This window comes from Cyprinodon tularosa, unplaced genomic scaffold (genome assembly GCF_016077235.1).
Source record: "Cyprinodon tularosa strain WSP-4 unplaced genomic scaffold, ASM1607723v1 ctg214, whole genome shotgun sequence".
Lineage (NCBI taxonomy): Eukaryota > Metazoa > Chordata > Actinopteri > Cyprinodontiformes > Cyprinodontidae > Cyprinodon > Cyprinodon tularosa.
The window spans coordinates 2615840-2640389 of NW_024038796.1; the positions used below are offsets into that span (position 1 = coordinate 2615840).

At 39.7% G+C, this 24550-nt stretch overlaps 1 protein-coding gene across 2 annotated transcripts in view; it reads left to right on the forward strand.

Moving 5' to 3' along the window:
- The first annotated feature begins 355 nt into the window (after nt 1-355).
- The window catches only part of igsf9b (immunoglobulin superfamily, member 9b), a 40144-nt gene continuing 15949 nt past the window's right edge, over nt 356-24550 (forward strand). For both annotated transcript variants that reach the window (XM_038285696.1, XM_038285697.1), the window contains exons 1-3: nt 356-842; nt 9423-9518; nt 13366-13572. In XM_038285696.1, the coding sequence (XP_038141624.1) occupies nt 9458-9518; nt 13366-13572 (268 nt within the window). In that variant the 5' untranslated portion in view covers nt 356-842; nt 9423-9457. The remainder of the gene's footprint in view (nt 843-9422; nt 9519-13365; nt 13573-24550) is intronic.

Consider the following 24550-nt stretch of genomic DNA (forward strand, 5'->3'; position numbering starts at 1 on the left):
GAACAGGAAATGAAAAACAGAAGAAAGGGAGAAAAGATTAAAGAAAGGAGATAAAAGGGGAGATAACAATAAAACATCTCCAGTCTGCTTCATCACCTGCAAAGAAATGTAAAAAGAACAACACAACCAACAGATATAGTATAAGAGATACAATAAAGTAACACCTTAGTACTATTGCTGAAGTATAAGTAGTATTATTTAGTCTGACATGACTACTGTCGTAGCTAGATAAAGATAAAGAATATAAGAATATGATAACCTTTATTTTGAAAGGTCAAACAGGAAGTGTGGTTGTGGTGCTGCTGTGCGACTAGACAGCAGTGTTTACAGCCCCTGTAGTAAAAAGAGGGTTGATGCTAATGAGAGGAGGGACAGAATCAACAGCAGCGCTCTAACTAACCCCGCGGCGTGCTCTCCTCATCAGTCCTGCGACTCTTAGATGCTTTACTTCGACTGAATGTCACTTTTTATTTGCGCACCACTTTGAGCAAGTTTAGACTGAAAACAATGCTAAATTAAACGCACTGCTTGAAAGTTTATGATGACTTTAAATGGGCTAAGGTCGGATGCAATTAAGTTTAAAAAAATATCGGATTTCTCGGGACGTCCGATCACCATGGAGGAGCGGGATTAATACCACTTCCATTTTTCTCCCTTTGGACGTTCAAAAAAATGAACCTACCTGCAACACTTTACCTCATGATTTCTGTCTAAACTTATTTTAAGCATAATTATCCGTGGGAATAAAGGAATGGGCATTTACAGCTGAAGAGAAAAGTAGAAGAGCATCCATGGATTGAGTGATTGTACTTTCAGCTGAAGTGTAAAGTGCCTCATGAAAGGTAAGGAATGTGCAGGTGGAGCTCAAACATCCTCTGCAGAAAAAAAAAGAAGATAAAACAATATATGAGATTTGAACCTCAGTAGATTGCAAGAATTAAATCTTTCTCTCCAGAAGCATCCATTTAAATCATGTCCACTCCCCTGATCTTCTGTTTATTCCCTGCTAACACATGTACTTAATCTAACTCTATCAATGAATGTTTCTCCACAGCTTAAATGTTCCCAGTAACAGCTAATCTCACAATCTTACTATTGTTATAGATATATTGCTGTTTTGGGTATTACACATTCTCCTTCTAATCTCTGAACGAGTCTTTTTTACATGTTAAACCATTCTAAAGAGGTTTATCTGTCTGCAATGGCATTTATACCAGGAGCTCAGCTCCCTGGATTAAAACGTGGAGAAACTGACAACAGTACATATGTATATATGTGGGTATCTATATATGTTTTTCTTTAAATCCATCTTCTTATATGGCATTAGAGTCCTGGAGTCCATTAAAAGATGCACCTGTTTTGTTGAACAGGATATCTGGATGGCTTGGCGTTTGTGTTGGTGCACCAGTTTATCTGCCTGCTGCTCTGTAAGGTGCAGTCTGTCGGACAAAAGCTAGTTGTTACTGTCTTACACAAAGGGCTGCAGCTGTCTTTTGCGTTTTGAAATCTGTGCACCGCTCTTCTTTACTGTGCTGTCCTATTGAAGTGTTTGTTCAGAAACCTGCATCTCTGCAGTGGCTTGTTGTGTCGGACCACTGTACGCATACTCTTAACCTCTGCTACTGGTCATATAAATAAGCAAATGTGTTTTTTTAATCAGTTTTAAAGTAAGTTTTAACATTTGCTTTTTTTTTTTTCAAACAATAATCCCCAGTGAAATCCATTTGGTCTTGATTGTTTATTGCAACTCTGGCTTGAAAATGTTCTTGAATTATTTACAGACGGCTGTAAAAACCTTTTTTTTTTTTTCAGAATCCTCCAAGTCCTTGAACCTTTGCATATGAGCAGCTCAGGTGTGACTTTGCATACTAATATCCATCATTACTTGTCACGGAGAAAGCCTTGATATTAATTCTGCATACTGCATAAAATAATTATGAATATTTCACGATCAGGGGTCAACTGCTGACAGGCCGATGGGTTGGAAGTAAGCTGTTGGTCTCAGAGACGTCTAAATTGATTTGCTGAATGTTTAAGGCTCCTGATATGCAGATTTATGACAAAGCAAAAACTGTTATCAATAAATGATTAAATGTATGCAGGTATAACGAGAGCAGTTACAGATTCAGTTCATTTCTCCACCTCACAATACAGCAAATCTCCTCTTAAAACACTTTGAAAAACAAACCGATTCTGTTCATATGCATGTATAATTTCTAGATATTGGAGGATTACTGGCACTCTGTGGATTCTAAAAAGTTCTAGTTTCAGAAATGTTAAATCTTTCAATTATTCCATTCCTACTGTGTAAAGTAGTCATAACCTGGTATTTTACATGTACAATTTAAATAACTCTGTATCGATAAATGTTTGCTACTCAGTTAGCCTGATAAACCAGACTAAATGTGAGATTAAATGTGTAATTTAGCCTGGCCCTGATGAATTAGACATCAGAAGATTGTTGATGAGAACAACCCGTTGTCTTTCAAACCATGTCTGTGCCTATTGGCCAACGCTCTGAGCAATGAGCGCAACTGGCTGTGACGTCGTAAGCACGTCAGGAAGCTGGTGGGAGAGTGTAAATAAACAGCCTGTCGGTAAAACGGCGAATACGTCCTATTAAAAATGAATGAGCGTAGAGCCTCTTCCTGCTCACGTTTCAACGAAAACCCCAAGTCGAATCCTTCCAAAGCTGAGTCAAACGAGAACTGTTCAATAGTTGTTGCCATCTTCCTTGTTGTTCTTTCTCCAGCGTTGCACAGCTTTGTCGTTCCGCCCTCAAAACCCCGCCCACTTTGCATCCAGAAATTCAAACACATCTCTGCGTTGTGATTGGCCAGTCATTTCTAGGGCCTGGGGTGTTGATTGAGGTTAAACCACTCACAGGCTAGTTTACTGGGCTACTACTCAGTACCATTTTTTATAGCATGGGAATAAAAGTTGCCAAATAATTAAAAACAATTAAAATAAAAAATTAATCTTCATTCTAGAAATCTAACATTACAAATAAAAAGGTTGTATATAGTTTGCATACCATGCAAAATTAGTAATGGTATCCGGATACAGCGTTTGAGTATTGATAATTTTTGACAATTCTTACACAATGCTACTTAAATAGTCAAACAATCAGTTTTAGGAAAAGCAAAATAGAAAGAGCTCATTCTGATCTGTTTTTTGTTCTTCCCCTTTCTATCCCCTGGGAGTAAGCATTGGAATGTGACTTGTGTTTATGCCTATTTAGGTGGATGTAGCGTTAGCAGCATTAGCAGTTTTCCGTTGTTTCCCAGTCTGACACAATAGTTAAAAATTTAGCAGCAACACTTACCAACTGCCTGTCGGCGAGTCTCTGATTAGTGGAATTGTTGCCCATTCCTCTCTGCACCAGGACCTCATGGTTCCCCCTGCGGGTGGTGAGCCCACTGGGGGATGGCCTTGTGTCACTACTTTGGGCTGGGCCTTGCCGGATCCCTTGAGGAAGATCCCAACCACAAGGCGGTCACTGAGCAACCCCAGGCCTGTTCCCAGGGCAAAGTCACGTGCCTCAATTTCTTCATCATCATGGGGGCATTTTGAACCGCTCTTAGTCTGACCCGTCAACCAAAGCCTGTTTGATGTGGGAGAACAACATCCACATCCAACCAGGGATGTTTAAACCCCCAGCAAAATATCCTCTGGGATCATTCCAGGCACTGAAACCCCTCCACCACATTAAGGTGGCATTCTTTTGGAGGAATAGAGATGGGGATGGTGATACGAACATGGGCTAATATTAGCACCCCTCCAGTTTTTACGACAATACAGGGGGACCAAAATCAAACACCCGATTGCTCAACACCCTCTCAAAACACACATTTTATCATGTACAAAGTTAGATTTCCAGTCTGGATATTAATACTAATAGTAAATATTTCACTGTTGTGAAAATCTCATTCATTTCAATTAATTTCAGTCCACTGCAATTTTTTAATCCTGTTCAGATTCAAGCACATTTGTTCCAATATTATCCTAAGTATTGCCCAGAGCAATCACAGTTTCTGATTTCAAGGCAGTCCCACTGAGTTGTTAATCTTGCACCACTCAAAAACAGTGGAAAAGAATCAAGAACCACTTAACAGTAGGAAACCTCCAAACTCACTGTTCTATAGCACCTATAGCCGTCTACCATGCAGTATACCTAGCATGGTTTTGTTTTCTGCATCACAGATTCACACATCCATTCCCTCTCCTCATTAAGAGCCATCTAAACATCACAGGAAGGAGTCTCATTGTGTGAATACTCAATATATTCAGATTGTTATGTCACTATTTGTGCTACAGATCCTGACCTCACCTTAGAGCTTCAGTTAGTTTTATGGGACTGACCTGCGTTTGAGTTATAGGCAGTGATGGACAAAAGCTCAGGAATTGGATACCGGTAATTTGTTTTGTTTGAGCTACTGTACATTAAAGCAGATAATTTTAGGAGAGAAAAAAAAAAATCAATCAGTCTCCTCATGCATGAAGCACATGTGTAATTTATGGGTTTAATAAAAGGATTCTTTCAGTTTCTGCAGAATTACAGCAGAAAACTTGAATGCAAGAGAGAGACCGCTACTGAGGCATTGGAAAGCCCTCAATAGCGGTTATTGTTAAACTGAGTAGTGCCATATGTTATCAGCAATCACTGGTAATCCATATGCAGTGGGTTTTCCCTGGGATCTCCTTTTGTGTAACAATACAAATGAATGGATTTTCCAAACTAGGTTGTAGCACCAGAATCCATATCCATGCATCGACTGCTCCAGTCCACCGGCTGGTTGCAGAGTTTTGGAACCAGTCACTGGGTTAATAACTGTGATTTCCCCGATACAACTCTTTAGTTGATCGGTCATAGTTTCTGCCTCAGAAACACTCGTAGTTGCTGCAGCACACAGGTTTGTGCAAAGGCCACGGCCTGTTAGGATTAGGAGGGATTACTAAGAGAGTAATACTACTGCTTATCAGGCCTGTATCTGTCACTAGCATCACTGATGGGCCTGCTTAGGCACAGAGGGATAAGGCATACTCCCTCACACATAAGGTCAAACAGCCAGTTTAATTGTTACATATAAAGAGTACAAGTCAGGCGTAAAAGGGTACAACACAGCCTGAATAATTCAACATGATCTAGACGTGTATTCTTAAATAAAAGTGTTGTAGATGAGACGTACATGGAGCGATTTAGCCTGCCTGCTGTTTAAGCTGTCAGGGTTCAATCAACCTCTTACTTGGGTGCTGTTTGCAAGGGAAAGTCTGCAAGTTCCGTAAGATTTAAATGTCTGTGTAAGGTGTCTAAAAAATAAAGGATCAGGGTGGCTTTAAAAACCTTAGTTCTCCGATTCATGGAAATGTAGATCTCTTATTTTGGAGACACATCAAATTTTATCTAAAATAACCTGTCAGAGGATATATCTATGTTCAAATCTGCAGGTGTTTACCTTAATACTTCTTGCTGCACTTCAACAGCGAAAGCCTGTAAAGATCAGTGAGTTTAAATGTCACGTGTCCTCCACGTCCGAGCCTGAGCATCACATTAAAGCTGCCGAACAGGTAAAGGATCAATGCTGTCTGCGCTAGAAGAAACTCTGGAACCCTCTAATGTGCAGAACAATCGGGACTTGTTATAGCAGTGATTGATCACTGCACAGCTACATGAAAGCACATCCTTCATATGTCTCAACAGTTTGATCTTTAATTCAATTAAACTATTAACACAAGAAACAGGAGGCCAGGATTAGACTGGGTGTTAGAAATGTGCCATCCAGAAGGCTAAGTCATGCTGAGATCCAAAGCAATTTGTGTCAGTGAAATCCAGTGGAACATGGGACGATTACACGGTGTCAACATGCGGCCTTTACTTCGAAATATTTGCCTTTGAAAGATTACTTTATTCTGGTGTTTCATTTTTTCAGCAGTGAGAGGGACAAGGAATATTTTTTATACTTTTTGCTTCATTTAACTATTTACTATACTTTATTTCTTGAACTGCTTGAAATTTTGTCATGTTTACAATAAATAAACTTTACAAATGAAGTTAGGGCTTATCTGCAAACTAGAAAGAAATTAAACATAAAAAAAAGGGTTAACCTGTTTGAATTCAGGCTCATTTACTCCATTCCCCTTAATGAAATGCAGTGAAAATGCTTTCAAACGCCACTTAAACCTGCCTGTGTGTTATTTTGTTAGTTAGAAAACACCACTAAGCAAACATTATCAAAGAGACAGCGGCGTCTAGCCAAACTGCAGTCATACTTAAAGTAGATATGACTATCCACCTAAACTAACAGGACTGGAAAAGGTAATATTCTCCAAGATGCACATGGTTGCTGCAGAGTTAACATGAAAGAATTAGTCTGCATGATGCTTATTTGGTAACCGTACACAATTTTATAAAACCCCTTAAAGCATGGTGGTGAAACTATCATGCTTTGCGGAGGTGTTTCTTTAACAGGCCCAGGAAGATGATATAAGGATAATGGAGTTAATACAAGGAAGTTCTAGGTGATGCCTGTGTCATCGTGGTCATAGCAACCACAAAACTGACTAAAATTAGAAGGCAGCCGGACTTTGGATAAATTTTTTTAGTATTTTTTTGAAGGCGTTACGACACCTAACCAGGAGTCTTTGTCAATTGGTCTCTGTCGAATGAACTAGAGCCACTGTTAGTCCTGGAAGACTGCAAACAAACTTAAAACTAGGGTGTAAATTCACCATCCATCAGAGCAACAGCACTAAAAAGCCTAAGATGGACCAGTTTATATGGGAGATGCATCAGTGCCATACTCAGATCTGATATTAGCTCCAGTATTGGCTAATTAGCCGGATCGGATGAAAGGTGTCAATCCAGTCAATTCTTTTTTAATTAATATTGCTTAACACAGCGATACAGTTACAGTGAGTTTCAGGCTGGTCTATTATATATTGGTCTTTGAAATATATTTTATATAATATAAGCTTGCAGTGCACTTTACATGTAAGTGCTATTTCTTTATTTTGTTGCTAATATACTTTATTTGTCCATCCATCCATCTTCTCCTGCTTAGTCCTTGTCAGGGTTGCAGTAGGTGGCAGTCTACGGGTGAAATGCATGGTACACTCTGGACAGGTCCCCTGTCGTTTACAAGTAATATCAAGTAATTTGTAAGTAAATCGGCTTTAATTTTGGAGACCAGTGGATCGGTCATGTGGTATTTATTTGGTCATGTGACAATGATTGAAATGCAGGTCAGGATTGTGAGTCTCAAACTCACAGGTGTCAAACTGGTTTCAGAAAGTGTCGGTTGGCTGCCGGTTTTCTTTCCAACTAAACAATAGCACACCAGACTCCATTCATATTATGAAGTCATCATGTTCAGATTGGACTCCCTAAGATGAGATGACTGGAGTCTGGTGTCCTATTGCTTGGTTGGAAAGAAAACCTGCAGCCACACGGCCCTTTCTGGAACCAGTTTGACACCCCTGGTCACCGTCAGCCTGAAAGACAGTATTAATTTAGGACAATGTATCAGCTCAGATTTTTATATCAGTGCCTCATTAGTCAAAGTGTAGATGTGCTTTAGTTACTTTGATTACAAAAGGGGTGGGGGGGGTGGACCTCTGTATTCTTAACATGCAAAGCTGATAAAGACAATTCCCCAAAAAGTAACAGCTTTAGTTGCACTAAAACTGACTCTCTTCAAAACATCGACTTACTGTGGCTAAATATTAATGCATGGCTCAATTTTTAGATCTTCTTTTTTAACTTTTAAAACCATGCATCATTTATCTTCCATCTTATTGTTGTATGTTGAATTCTTTTGGGAGGCATCGTTGCTTTGTGTCATTTGATGCATTCACTCTGAATTTAATATCTAGCCTCCTTTGGAAGCCCTAAGAGTGCACATGCCAATTAAATAGCTCTGCTCTGCTGCGTGAGGAAATAACCTGCTTGTCTCTGTCTAATACTGCACCTGGAGACAGAGCCCTCCCCCTTTCAGTCTGTCCCTGTCGGGCTGGCTGCTGCAGACTGCCACGCTGTATATTCTGGAGTGGCAGCTGATTGGTTAAGTTTAAAAAAAGATGGTTTGAAATTGTCAAATGTTGCTGGAGGTTTGGTATTAAGATTAAATTTCAGAAACACTTTAAATGGAGCTACTCTATATAGCATGGTGTGGATATAAATGAGAAGGTGATGGTAGAGAGATGAGGCAGCGAAATACAATCACTTCCATCAGTTTTGCCCTCTGGAGGTGACACATAAACAATTTGGATTGTACAGATTTGTTGTTTATCTTCTGAATCCATTGCTTATTTCATCATCCCAAAGGGCAAACAGAGGGTTGCTGAAATAAACCCTGGCCTTTCTCATTTCGCAGTGATGCCTGACTGACTCTGGTCTGGAAATCAACAAAAAGGCATCAGAATATTTTGATCTTAACAGCCGCTGTACTGGTCCAGGGCTTGGAAACTAGTTCATCCTTCTGCTCCGCTATTCTGGGCTGTTTGTTTGCTTAAGTGTCGCTAAGCGATTAAATGTCCCCAGCAGATCTTGGAGTCGGTTTGTGTTTATGCGGGGCTTCTGAAGTTACTCAAATGAACTTTAAGAAGTAAAGCTTATAGGGTACTGAGGGAAGTAAATTAAGGGGAGCCTGAGTGAGCTTCCATTATGTTTGGAGGGCAACAACATTAACTTCCCTCCAATCCAATTTAAAGTGGAGGACCTCCACAGGAGCTACAGCTGTTCAGACTTTAGAGTAGCTCAACACTTTTTTTGTTATTTTTTTTCTAAGTGGAGTCGTGTGCTGGGTTCACTAGGTGATACAAATCTGGATATTTTCTTGTTGAGTCATTTGTCCATTAAACCGTCAACTGAATCTTACCAGATGCTGCTGTTTTATTCAACAAGTGCTGTGATCTACAAAGTCTTAGTCTAAGTGTAAGCAAAACTGCTTGTGCTGCCTAACATCTGGAGTTGGTACTGTAGGTCTACCTTTCAGTGTTGTCCCTGTCAACCACCAACTGCTGTTTGTCTATTCAGAATCAGACAAGACCTTATGGATGAGCTGGACCAATCCCAAACAACAGGTTAATCTGTACAAACACCTAGACCCTGAAAGAGGCCTTCCTTGTGGCTAACGACACCTAAGTCCAGGCGCATACTAATGGTTCTGAGAAGCATCAGATTTCGCTTTGCCTTAATCCAAGAAAAAACAACTCAGATTATGTTTTTAAAAAAGGCATTTATTCACCAACCTAAGCACATTTGGAATATAGTGTTTTTGCTTGGATAATGTCCAGACATTAACTGTAGGGATTACATTTATATAAAGAGGGGGATGTGTAACCACCAAGCAGTGGGGATTCGGTCACAGCTACTAAAGTCAAAGTGATGAAGGCTAAACAGGATGTACGGTTTTGTTTTTCAGACCTAGGGATGCGTGGAGGAGAGTGACGGACGGCCATGGGACTGGAGAGACGGTGGCTTCAGGCTGTCACCACTGCTGTAGCCATCTGTCTGCTAAGTAAGTATGCTAATGCAAATATCGATTGGCCGCATTTCTTATTGATGCGTTTCCATGCTTTGTATTTTTTGATTGCGTTGAATATTTCTAATTACCCCAACAGTTTACTTTCCTTTGCAGAAATCAGATAATTACATGTATTTGTGTAAAATAAAGTCCCACAGTCGAGATATTCAAAGAAAATATTTACAGCTGGAACACTTTGTGTTACATGGCACAGCTAGATCACAATTTTCCTCAAACCTTGCCACAAAAAAAAAAAAAAAAAACATCTATGACCAATATTGAAATCACATAGGATTACTTGGATCTAGTGAAGAACAGTATAGAGAAGGACAAAGCTGGGAATTTATGCTTTATATTATATATTTAGAATAGAAAAGAATAGAATAGAATATCCCTTTACTGTCCAACAATGGGGAAATTGTGGTGTTACAGCAGCAGCAAAAGTTTATAGCAGAAGTGGTCACACAATGTGGACCTTAGAAAGTGCTTAAAATAACAGAATTGATTCTTATTTCTGTCACCTCCTAAAAATAACTGACAGAGTAAAGAAAAAAAAACAAATAACATGCTGTACTGTACAGTTTTTTTTTTTTTTTTTACAATATAAATACTCTGTATCTGGAGGATAAATAATCAATAAACAGCTGTGGACATTTTACAGTAATGGATAGGTAAAAAATAGCAGCAACACCAGAGATGTGCAAAAAATGAAAGCCGCATGTTATTTAACTGACTAAGTTAGAAACTGCAAAAATCAGCATGAATGTGGCAACTTATTGAGGTTTTTGGGGACAGTTTTATAAAGTCACAGCTGCTGGGAGGAAGGATCTGTGATAACGTTTCCTAGTGCATTTAGGGTGCAGTAGTTTTTCACCATTTGGATGGTTGCTAGGTGACCTTAATGTCAATTAATGGTGGGTGGTCAAGACATTGAATTCAAATAAAAAAATATGCACTTGGAAAACATGGGTTTATAAAAACTGATATATTTATCACCATTGTTACTAAGCTATATTATTGTCCAAAAGTTCAAAGTTTTCTTGATATTGTGCAGCCTTTCTGCATGACATAAGTAGGTTAGCATCTCGCAAGACTCACAAATTGAGTCTTTAATATGATTTAATGTAAGAACATTAACCTAAAAATACTATTGTTTTACTGTTTCACAATATTTACTATAAAAATTGAAAAGGCAATGCAGAACATTATTGAAAATCTGGGATAACAAACAATGAAGTAAGAAAATGTCATAATCTTGCCAAAAATAATGCAGCACATTTTGAGCATCTATTTAACATTCATTAATTCATATTCTGATTGTGAAACACAAACCATCTCACTGGTGTAGAATAAAAAATCTCAGAATTTGGTAGAAGATTTTTTACTGATAGTTACATTAGTAGACCAAAGCTCGTATAACGGGGTGATTAGTTAGGCTATCTGCTGCCTGCAGTCGGCTTCCCAACATGCAGCCTACAGCTGGTAAAAGTCTATGTTAAAACGGTGTCTCAAACACCTACACAGGAGTGAGAGGTGGTGCTCCTTTATAAACCAAATCACGACTCTTCCCAACTGTGTTCTTTTAGCCAGCTGAGCAGCAGTGTGCAGTAACAGGTGAGGAAGGGCAAATCTGCATTACTTTAAGCTTCATAAAGTTGAAGAAAATAAATAATTTCAGCTCTTTGGAACTAAAAATGGAAACATTTTGAAGGCATAGCTCTTTATTACCTGGGTTAGATTTCCACAGTGTTTAGATCCAAAACAGTCATCTCACTTTTAATTGGTCCAATATTATCAAATTAATGCTTGGATGTATAAATCAGGCAGAAACAATATTTTTAGTACCTAGCATTACAAGTCTGATTGACAATAAAGGTTTTTTGGCAGGTTGGATGGGACTTTTACAATAGTTAGTGACTCAGATGCTAAAGCTTAAAGGCAGAGGTGCAGACAGCTAGATAATGGAAAAAATGAGAAAAGTAAGAAAACTGAAATATAAAAGTAAACTTGGAATATTAACATTGAAATTTCATTGTTTCTGATTATTTTGGATCCCTATCCTCGATATACCTTCCTACCAGAAAGCATCCCTTACCAACATCGTCTCTAAGGATCAACAAGCATCTGTTGAAGCTTTAAGAAGCAGCAGAGGATGTTGTTGATCAGCTGGATGCAGACGGTCTGCATGTCCAACATCGTTTATCTGCAAAGCTCCCCGTTTCATGTCGAGAGAGAGAGAGTAAAGAGGAGGGGTTGCAGGTCAGACATGAGCGGACAGGAGAGAATGGGAGCAAAATCCAACTTTAACAACATATCTCTGGGTGCGGATTTAGATCAATCCGGGATTTATGCTCCCCCCCTCAGACCCCCAACCCCAGGCACGCTTCTGTGTGTGCGTACTTGTGTTTGCAGAAGGGGGGGTGGTGGTGGGATTGATCATGCTGGTCCACAGACCGTTCGTATACCCCAGGGGGTGGTGAGAGGTTGGCTGGACCAAACACAGAGGGTCCTGCTGCATCAGAGCTTCACCCCTCCTCCTCTGAGATTAAAGTAATCACCAGGCCAGATGAGTAGTGGAGCAAACACAGGCACCCAGTTGAGCACACACCCATGTTAGCACATGACAGCGAGGGAGATAAAGGAGGTAGAGGGACTGCTTCTTGCTCCAGGTGCCACTAATGGGATTGCAGCTATGCAATCTTTTTACCAAATGCCCGCATGGTTGTTGAGAATGCCCTCTGACGGCCAGGCTTTTAACAGTCTGGGAAAGTCAAATTCAGTAGCTGATCTGTGACCAGTTTCTCCAAAGATCAGTCATGGCATTGCTTTTTAGAACCTGTGTGTCGCCCTCTTCCCGCCTTTTACTGGAGGAAAGGGTTGGTAATAGATTCTCATGTCAGGGAGTGAAAATAATACCAGTCTACTCTGAAATAACAAAAATAAATGTATTATTGCATGACATGATTGCTTATATCTAAATTAGTAAAGCAGCAATGACTCCTACTGATGCTAAGATCCTTATTAACATGTTACTACACATCATTACGGCCATATTATTATAATTTAATATTAGATCAAAGCCCAACATCCTGCTTATACAAATTTTTATTTTTTTAAAGATCTAATTTAATTCTAAATTTGACTGACAAAAATTGAAAAATGGGCGGCTGGTTGCTGGTTTTTAAATGACACTTTATGCATCACAACGTACGTACTTTTTCCCTTTACTAATTAAAAGTCAATGCTGTTAGTTGATGAGGTTTATTGACCTTTAAGGTTTGGCTGCATATATTGAATCAGATTAATTGTATCAGAGGGAAAAATTTAATCATTTTATTTTAACATATTTAGATTTCAATACATGGACAAAATATAAAATAAATTAAATTTTACATAAGTTTTAGTTGTAATTTTGATTAGACGCTGGAATAAAAATGTTGCCTTTGGCTACTTCTGCTGTTTTGGAAAGGCAACAACTTATTGGATTTACCTGAACATCTTGATGTTCTCTGCTGCTTTTCAAAGCAAACATTACAAACTATACTATTCACATAGGAAGCTTGGATGTGTGCTCCTTATTGTAAATAATTGGTTATTATTGTTTACCTATTGTGGTTGCATATATTTATTAAATGATTTGCAATTTATTTTGCAGCCCATTTCCACACTGACTATAAGTTTTTTGCCAAATTAGAAAATTTCCCTACAGCTGAAAGTTTGGGAGCCTATTTTCATCCAGCTGAGCGTCTGTAATTTGTCCGTTCCCTGTTTATTGCCCCTTTTGCTGTCTGCACAGACCCACCCAGGACTTTGCGCTGATGATATATTATTGTGTTTCCAGGTGTGTCTCAGAGTTTGGCATCGCTGGTCCGTGCCAGAGAGGGTGGCTCTGCAGAGCTGGACTGCAGCCTGACTCCATCATTCAAGGAAGCCACCACCCCAAACCTTTTCCCTTTACATGTTGTGGAGTGGGTCCGCCTTGGCTACAACGTCCCTGTCCTCATTAAGTTCGGAGTGTACGCTCCGCGTGTTCATCCTAACTATAAAGGTAAGAAAAGCAGCTCCTTTGAGAGAGTAACACATAAAAACAAACCCTTTTTTCTTATCTTGCAAGAACAAAGGAAGCCAAAAGAAGGTTACACTGCTATTAATAAAGACTTAGGGAGGAGAAGTTGGGTTGAAACCCTACCCCGAATAGATAATCTTCCCACTGTCCCTGTAATTACAGGTGTTGCTCTAGTCTGTGTTTTCAGTATGCACTTTTACAGCAGCTTATAGGGGAAGGGTGAGAATGAGCGACAGTTTAAGAGGGGGTGGGTTGTAATGAGAAAGCAGGAAGGGGGATACCAGGAACGCTGCTCACAGGGGGATTAGAAGTGTAGGTGGGGGCTTGCTTTTAAGCTGACAGAGTTATATGAGTATGCTGAAGGGTGACCCAGTAAGAAGAGCTTGTTGTGTTGGAAGGAGGATGGATGAAGCATTTGGAATAATGGGAGTTTTCCTTGCTGGAGCCCTATAATCCTCATTGTCTGCCAGAGCCCAAAAGACAAAAGAGGGGTATCGCAGCCTCCCGTCGCGTTTCCAAAGCCGACAAGACGACTGGGGCACCCCAAATCCTGGACTGTCCCAACTGGGTCACTAAAAAGTAGCAAGTGTCCCCTTTGAAAAGCCCAATTCATTTGCTGCATAGGTGTGAAATGGACAAAAAAGCATGAGAATAATTAGAGATAACTGAGGAACTTCACTGACTCCAGAGACGGGGGGCTCAACTGTATCCATTTAACCGTCTTTCATACTGCTGTATATATATTTCTGTTATAGTCATTATCTCAGACATGTGCACCTAAATTAAAGTCGGTAACAGCATAGGTGAATGAAAACATAATAGGGTGTCTCCTTGTTTTGTTGTTTTCATCCTTTGTGTGTTTTTGTCTGGTGTGGGTTTTGCCTCTGTCTGCCTCGGGTCCTCATATTTCCCCTCCCACTGGGGGCAGATGGCAGCATGTGAGGCGTGTCAGTGATGTGGGTCTAATATATTCTGCCCTGAAATTAAAATTGTTTTGGGATTTAAGATTTGACCCTGAGACTTGTCGTGTCGGCAAGCATTTCCCAGACAGAAAAGAAAGAGGAAGAAGCATGTAGCTAAAGATCAGGATCAACTCTATACTGCAGCAGAAATGCAGCTATCAGTGGAAATAAATGCAGTACAATTCATACCATGTTTACATTTCATGTTAAAACTACAGACTTGAATGTATTTATGGGTATTTTATGTGTTCGACCAACACATAGTAGTTCGGGGTGCATCTGCTTTAGGGTTGTCAAAAGTATCGATACTCAAAAAAGTATCGATACTGAAACGTTGTATCCGGATACAATACTCCTTTTCAAAAGTATCGAGTACCAGTCGCACCTAAACAGTCATTCATCAAAAGTGCAGAATAGAGGAAAATGCACTTTCTGAACACTGTGTGATCGAATAATTCTACGCACTTTTCAGTTTCAGACTTTTTTTGTAACAGTTGCAGCTGCTGAGAATTATTTTTTTTTCTTAACCGGTTTGGCTAGTGGCATTGTTATGTGTACAAGGCATAGCCAAGTAAGGAAAACTTAATTTTAATTTTGTAAGTTTTTTATCAAGCTTGCTAAATACTGTGCACAGAAAACAACCTCAAAATGTTGTTCTTATTGTTTATTGTATTTGTTTATTTATTGTATTTTAATTATTAATCAAAATATTTCTGTTGAAATTTTATCGTTGTGGTATCGAAAATGGTATCGAGTATCGAATATTTTCCTTAGTATCGGTATCGAGTTGAAAAGTTTAGTATCGTGACAACCCTATCTGCTATTGCACATTTCTGGCAGAAAGCAGAACATGCCAATTCCAGTTTTGAACAATACAGATTTTTCTTTTTAAACGGACTCTGTCAGTGTTATAGGATCATGAGAAAACTTCAATATTTTAATCTCACCTTACTGAAAAACACTGAATCCTCCCCATTTAAGAATAAAAACGTAAATAACTGCCCAATAGAGAGTAGTGATCCTTCCATCCATCCATTTTCTGTCATGCATCATCCCAATTGGGGCCGTGAGGGGTGCTGGTGCCTATCTCCAGCTGTCTATGGGCAAGAGGCAAGGTACATCCTGGACAGATCGTCAGTCCATCATAGGGCAACACAGAGAAAAACAGGACAAACAGCCGTTCACACACGTATTTACACCTAAGGAGATTTTTTTTTAGAAAAGCCAATTAACCTAACAGTCATGCTTTTGGACTGTGGGAGGAAGCCAGAGTACCCGGAGAGAACCCACGCATGCTCAGGGAGAACATGCAAACTCCATGCAGAAAGACCCTGAGCTGGGAACCAAACCCAGGACGTTCTTGCTGTAATGCTATCCACTGCTCTACTGATCAGCCTGATAAGTATTGATCTCTAGTATAAATACAAAGTTTAGTACTTTCAGACTTTTTGCAGAAAAACTAAATTTTAGGGATGCACGATATTGGGATTTTGGCCGATATACGCTAGGCCGATATTTTAAAACTCATGTAGCTGATTACCGATATCGATACCGATGTTAAAGCTGGACAAAAATAAGTAGTCATTGAAAATAGCAGTTTTGTTATCCATTTCTGACACTTTCAAAAATAATATACTCAAATATATTTTCATATGCTGATATAAAATTTATTTTTAAAAACGCGGTATTGATCAATTTTACTTTCAAAATCTTGTTAAATTTCATCTTTCTGTTACAAACTCTCGTGATATTTTGCAAATTCTTGTGAGATTTTGTTTGTAAAATAGATCGATACCGCGTCAATATATCAACATATAAAAATATGGAAAAATTTTGTGAATTTTCGGGGGATTTCGTAGCATAACGACGACATATAGCAATATTTTATTAGTAAAAGAGATTGATGTGGTGTTTTTAAATGGCAAATATCAGCATATTAAGATATTGTGATATTTTAATGTATCAATATTTTTTCCCCTCGTCTTTAGAAGTTTTTAAGTCTGTAAAAAAGAAGTTTTTGAGGAAGAAGGAGAAGTATTTTTTTTTTTTTTTTTTTTTTAGACTTTAGAAACTCAGAAGCTGATGAAATATCGGGTTAAATATCGGTGGGGTGGCCGATGTCCGATATTCAGTTTTAAGGCCAATACAGGCCGATACCGATAGGGGGCCGATTATATCGTGCATCCCTACTAAATATCGTTGAATAACCAATAGGAGTGAGTATTGGCATAGGTGTCTCGATACGATACATGTCACAATACTTGGGTAACAATACGATATTATCACGATATTACAATATCACTATATATGTTGCGATTTTGTTTTCAGCTATCAAACTAAAATGTATAGATAAAGCAGCTCGTCTATACGTACATTAGAAGATATTGATTATTTAGCTAGGTTAGCAGAGGTTGCCCATTTCTCCTCATGGTTTTACAGAAGGTAAAAAATAGATATATTTTTTTTTCAAATCAATACTAAGAATGGAAAGATCAATATTATATCGCCAAACATCTCACCAAATTAATTTTTTCCCACACCCCTAATAACCGATCTTCCAAAATGAAGGAAGTCGATGCCAGTCAATAGGTACGCCCCTGATAGTAGTGCATCGTTTTGACATGAAAGGTTAGATAATATAATGATTGTCAAAATCTACTACAAATGAAAAACTAAGGAGTGTTACGTTCATTTGTATTCACCTCCACCGAGTCACCTTTTGCTGTGGTTGCAGGGTATCTCACTATAAGTTTTGCCTATCTGAAGGTTTTCATTTTATCACCTTCTTTACCAAATAATACAACATCTGACTCTCAGTGAATAGTGCCAGACTCGCTGCAGGTTATCTATTGGATTTAGGTGTGGAATGACAGCCATTCTAACTCTTGAATGTGTTTTGATCTAAACCATTTGCCTCTTCTTGTACGTTTAGGTTCGTTGTCCTGCTGGTAGATAAACCTCAGATCTGGTCTAAGGTCCTTAACTACCTCACACCATGATGCTACCACCAACATGTTTCATGAGGGAGGTGGTTCCTTTAGGGTGACATGGACAGTAGTTTGTTGATCAGTATGCCATCTTCCACGTTTTTTTTTTTTCTCCCTACATGGCCTGTGGTTAACTGGTTCTAGCTGCTTCTGATGGTTACTGCTCTTAGCTGGTCTGGATTTTATTTGATGTTATTTGCATTTTTTTTGTTTTGTTCTCTTTGCATCTCTATATGGGTTGAGCTGCTTCAGAAAGCTTGCTTAAATATAAACCAATACAGCTTTAATGTCTCCCCAGCTTTATATCTGACATGTCTGCTGTTACCCATTGCTGTTTATTTTGCTCTATTTTCATTAATGTTCTCTAACAAACCTGCACAGAAAAGTAAGGTTCAAAATCAGTAAAAAAGATAAAACGGATTAAATACAAATAACCAGAACGATTTTTAGGTTTTTTTTTGTTGAAAATATAGAAATATATGTATCATTTATCTTTTATTTCACTGTTCCAAACCGTTAATGTAAAAGAAAAACTTTTCCGGCTTTTGTGAAAAATTGAAGGGGTAATCATACTTTTGCAAAGCCCTGTAAGGTAGGAGACAGGGATGTTAAAAAAAGATTTTTTTTTAAGAATGCTCCGAGTTCCCCTGTACCAGCAGTACTCATTGCATTGCAAATAATGCCATATGCCGAGTGTCCTCTGCTGTAGCTTCGTCCCAAGGTCGTCAGAGCCATTCGAATTTTTTATCAGTAGAGATGAAAAGGATCACAGTGAGTGGCATCCACGCAGCTTCTTTCCATCCATTAAAGCAGCTGTTTTTGATATAATATCAGGTGCGCTTGAGATTGTAGTGTGGTCTGGAGGAGCCCCCCCCCCCCCCCCCCCCCCCAACACTTCAACTATAGAAACCATTAAACACAAGCCCTTCTATGTGTCAGAGACTGCTTCATGTTTCATCAGCGGTTTGGACACTTCGTTTACCAGTTTCACTCTCCGCTTGCCCCTGCAGGGCTAAACATTAGTCAGCTCACACCTAAGAGGAAACAGCCAGACAAAACTGTGACTGACGCTCTTTTCCAGCAGGCTTTAGTTGTATCTTTCCAGACAATGTGTTTGAGCCTGACAGTGTCAGAATGGTTTACTGTTGCAGCGCTAGATCAAATGTCTCCGGTGTGGTGAGGAGAATCGGCAGAGACTGCGAGCGGGGGACTCTGACCTGAGGTTACAACGACAATGGGCAATCCCCCAGATCTCAGGAGGCCGCCCTCACACTCTCTGTGTGACCTGTGAACGCCGTGAAAGTCAGAGCCGGTGTTTTTTTCACACACATGCAGCACTCAGTGACACATTTGTAGTCTTGGAATCACACAAATGCCGAATTTTTAACACCTACCTTCTAGTGAAGCTCAGTGGAATTTATCATCAAACAGCCAGTCCTATGTAAATATGGGTGTGTTTTATCCTCAGAAGCATGGAAAAAAAATAGCCCAGTTGAAACATACACCTGAACATCATTTTTTTTTGCCTGGACCAGAGTGATTGTGCAGTGAACAATGACCCTGAAAGGCATAGATGCCTGAAACCTAAGTGCTTTATTTCTGTTTTCTTGGAACAGCAGGTGGATGCAGGGACACAAGTGCCCGATAGCTTTTAGGGTTCATAAAAAGTCTACAAAACATTTGAATTTGATTATTTTAAAGGTCAAGTTTGACAGAATAATAATTCTGTCTCTAAAGTTGCATCCATTTGTGTGTCCATTTATCAGCCTGTTCATCCATCCATCAATCCATCCTTGCATCCATCAATCCATCCTTGCATCCATCCATCCATTCATGCATCCGTCCATGCGTTTATCAGTACATCTTCCATCCATCCATCCATCCATCTGCACATCCATGCATCCATCCATCCATCTATCAATGCATCCATCCTTGCATCCATCCATCCGCCCATCCATTCATGCATCCGTCCATGCGTTTATCAGTACATCTTCCATCCATCCATCCATCTGCTCATCCATCCATCCAACCATCCATCCATCTGCACATCCATGCATCTAACCATCTGTCTATTCATCCGAACTTCCATGCATCCATCCATCATGCATCCATGCATCTGGCCATCCATCCATCCATTCATGCATCCATCCATGCGTTTATCAGTTCATCCATCCGCCCATCCATCCATCCATTAAATTAGCACAAACCACAAAAAAGTCTGGAACTTTATCTAGAATTGAAAATAACTTTGCATTTTCTCAATAGGAATACGTTTTTTTTTTATCTATCATTTCTTCGACTGAACAACTCAAATAATGACCACCCTGCTGGAAATTATTAACATAAGGTTATCTCTCCTGGATGCTCAACAAACTTCACTTTCCTCTCTATAAAGAAGGTTCAATAACTGTTCCAATGTACTGAACAATGAAGTTCTTTTTTAAAGGTTTGAAATTTACAGAGAATACTTTGTGGTCATGCCTAAACCACTTATGTCCATATTAAGTTCAGTTAGCGTAGTAAACTTCAGTGCATGAGATTTATAAAGCCACGTCCAGCTCTGTCAACCTGCCGCCCTAACCACGCTGGACTTAGCGAGAGGGGCAGAGTTAACTGTAATCTATCCCATGACAAAGAGCTATTCATAAGAGGGTTAAACTGATTAGTGGGACAGGAGGATTGAGAAGAGAAATTTGGGGGAATGGGTGGGGGGGAGCTGTCAGAGGCAGGGGCCAGTCCCAGACTTATGATTGTATTCAAATCAAAACACATCCCATAATGCAACACTCCCTCACTCACATGTGGATGAACAAAGAAAAGCAAAGCTGATGCTCTCCAAACAGAAAAAAAAACTGTCTTCCTCTGAAGGTTACCCTGTCAGCATGTTGTAAAAGGTTTTATATATATACGCATTTGGAACAAGAAACCTTTTGCACTAAAGCTGCAGCTACTATTAAACTGATCAAATACAGTTTATATTGATGGATAGATGATGGGTTTATAAAGGATTAAAACTTTTATTAGGCAGTATCTAAAATTGTGGGGGTTTCACCTCCACATCCTTTGATATATATTAGAAATGGAGCAGATAACATCAGGTAGACCAGCCAGCGGCGGTGCTCTGAAAGCGGCATGACTGCCAGCCCACCACCCACTGGGTGAGAACCCAACTTGCTAATATGAAGAGGCTGCGCCGAGTTCAAACAGCACTGGTGGGATTAGCCTTTCCATTTTCTACCCTTGGCTGAACTGCTGCTCAAACCTGTTGGAAACAAGAACTCATTTTTAAAATCGAGCTGATCTGTCTTGTGATTGCGAATGGCAGTAATAAAAAAAGAGAAAAAAATCCTAGAGGAGGAGGGGGAAGGAGGTAGACACGATATGGAGCAGCAGTTATTGTTTCTTTTCTCCGTAGAGCTTAATGGCGTTTGACTCCCAAGGTGGACTCGTGGACTTTGTGTTAGTGTAGGACTGGAGGGGGGGGGGGGGGGGGGGGGGTGATGAATGCGTCTGCTGGAGCTCAGAGGTCAAGAAGGTCAACCTCTCATTGGTTTCAGTTGATTATCGATGCACATAATTTGAGTAACCTCTCCATAACCTCTTGTTCAGTTCTTCTCTGATTCAAACACATGAAGGGCTGTTTGTTTCCCATCGGTTTCCCATTTTTTTCACACTTGCGTTCACTTGTTGAGGCATATTTGTTTGCTATGCATTAAAGGGACGAGCAGCCATATATATATATATATATATATATATATATATATATATATATATTATTTTTTATTTTTTTTTTTGGGCTCTAACAGAATAGAGCACCTGCAGAGTGCCATCTGAGGTTTAAATTCTAGCAAGCATCCTTCAGATTTGGATAAAGCACCATTTGTCACACAGCCTGGTCGTCTGGTCTGCCCGCAGGGTGAAAGGAAAAGTCCTCTTTCTTTGCAGTCATTATTCCTCTTGCTCTTTCCCCCTCTGTCTCTTAGGGTCCGGATTTTATAATCTGAGCGAATGTTTTTCACCGCTTGTAATTTTTCAAATCTTTGACAGTAGAAACCGAGCCCCCACCCACCCCCTGCATGATCGACCCCGCCTCCACCCATATTTGGCCACGTCGTGTTTCTACAGCAACTGAATTTTAAATCTGAACCTACAGCCCGGGCTTTTCTCGGTCCCATCACTATGGTAACCCGAGAGCCCAAGGAATGACGGGGTGAGGGGCTGGGGAGGGGCATTTCTTTGTAGTGACAGACAAGGGGGGAGGATACAGGAAAGGGTTAAGACAGGGTTTGACAGTGAAACCAGAACTCCCTTGTGAGGGCTCAGGGGGGCAGGGCTCACTCTGGTTTTTGAAAATCAACATGTATTTACACACCCACGTGCTTCTGGGCCCTGTGGCATCGTCAGGATTTCCACAGGCTGCATTTTAGGGTGCAATTAGCCACAAATATCCCACAATGTGCAGCTCCACTCTTGCACAGAGGGCAATAAATTCCACATCTGATGAAAAACGCGCTCAGAGGAAATGTGCAGCCGTGGGAGGATCCCTCATGGAACGATTAGAGGAAAATATCTAAAGTTATCCCCATACCTGTTATCATTTCCCTCCACATTTCTCCGCCTCATCTTCTAACCCTTCCCAGCTGTTTGAAAGATGATGACCTGAAACCAAACCCTTTCATTTTATGGATCCTCTAAAGTTAGCGCCGCCCATCAAATGCTTCTCTGTCTTTAGGGAGGTCAGTCAATCATTAAACCTAACTAGTAAGCACAGCAACTAGACCGACAGGAATGCATGGTTAATTGTTACCTATTGTTGTTTGTCCTCTCTCTCTCTGATTTTCAACGCGTTTTAAAGGCCGTACGCATAGTTAAACAAATTTTAAAGCTTTTAGGCTTTAATCGATGGCCTCACTTTCTCAGAGGAAAACCTTGTTAAGTAGGGAGATTTTAAAGAGCACTAATGTTGCTTCAAGGTTGGAGGATATAGAAGAATTTTCTTATGTTGTATCGTATCAAAAACATCTGTGCTATATGACCTGTGCTCCCCTTAAGGGTTCAATTCAACCTGGAGAGGCAGACAATCAGAAAACATTCAATTTATTTATACAGGTTACACATTCATATTCTTCTAAATATTTCCTCCAGCTGATTGCGAGGACTCGTTGACTTTCTGCAATCCATCGCACTGAGCATGCATGTAACGACAGTGGAGGGGAAAACTTCCTTTTAACAGGAAGAAACTGAACCAGGCTCAATGCGAGCGGCCATCTGCAGAGGCCGACTGAGGTTCAAGAAGACAGAAGCAGATGAAGACCTAAACAAAATAAGTTCTTTGGCACTCGGGCCCCAGCAGAAGACTTCCACACTGTGAATCAACATACATTTTGAAAGGATTAGAGTACCGTAGTCTTCTCCCGTGGCCCGGACACTAACGGTGGAATAAGCCAGAGAATAAATGGGGCTGAGAATGAGGGAGGAGACGGGGTGGGTGAAAGTTCACTTGTGTGCGGGAGAGAGAAGCAAGGACAGGAGCTAAATGAATCGGCTTCGGAGAAGCTGCGGCTCCCGAGTTGATTGGCTGGAGCTGAACGAGGGACAACGCAGATGTTTGATGTGAAGCTGATAAGAGTCATCCAGATTGAATGTACGCTTGAGCTTCAATAAAGGAAACTAATTTTAGGTACAACACTGCAAAAGTATTCATACCTCCTTAACATTTTTGTATTTCCACATTGGAGTATTTATCTCAGGTCATTTCTTTGTTATCTATCTACAAATCATTACATAATTGTCACAAATAATTCAAAATTACATTTGTACTCAGGCCTTTTTACTCCTAATAGTTTAACGCAACCAGATGCCTTCTGAAGTCACCTAACCATTATCTAGGATCAGTATAAATCTAGCTGTTCTTAGATCTCAGGTTGTTGGTTTAAGATCAGGTCATGGTCCAAGCCTAGAGTATCAAACAGCTGCAAACATACATTGCAAAAGCTGATCTACAAATGAAAATACAAAATCTTTTTTTTGCCAATTGCATGTACTTTTCATTTGAGCAGGAAACACAAGATGGTCTGCCAAGGGAATGAATATTCTTGTCATTTAAATATGGTAATTACTGGTAATGCACTTAGAAAAACCATTGACAAATTGTCTTACCTGCTCAAATCTAGGAAAGATACACTTGCTTCAAGAAAAAAATAAAATAAAATAAATATATATATATATATATATATATATATATATATATATATATATATATATATATATATATATTACGATTTCCGTAATAGGTCAAGGTCATCCACCTTAGGTGCATCAGGCAAGGAGGCCTTTAATCCAAGAGGCAGCTAAACAGAAACAACTAACAGAGATCCGTAGCTCAGATGGGAGAATCTTCCAGCAGCAAAACTAACTGTCAACTGTCATTCACTGCGTCCATCTAAGGGTTATGGAGGAATGACAAGAAGAAAACCTGATTGAAATAAAGCATTAATACGTGGTATTTGCAGTCTCTCACAAGTCGGGAAACAGGTGGAGCAAATACGGAAGTAGAAGGACAATGAGGATACAACTGCCAGGCAGGAGACCTAGAGGAAGAGACTTCTGGGTGGAATTAGAGAGGACATGCGGTGTGATGGAAAAAGAGGCTAGATGGAGGCAGGTGAGCAGATAGAGGAAGAAGAGGACTTGAAAAACTCCTCAAAACACATTTGTAAAAAAAATCTTTTAAAGGTGGCAGAAGACTAAATCTTGAAAAGTGTTATTTACACATGATCTCCAGCAAACACCAAGTTTGTTGAGACAAGAATCTCTGAGACATGGCATGGATTCTACAAAGTATTGCCTCAAAGATCCTTGAAAAGAAACTGACGCCCAATTTGTTCAAATCCGAGAAAAACTTGAAAGCTGTGGGACATTTTCCTTCTACTTCTTAAATAAATTCCGGTTCTATTTGATCTGTCTCACTAAATCGCCAATAAACATCTTTTTAAGTAACTTTCTTAAGTA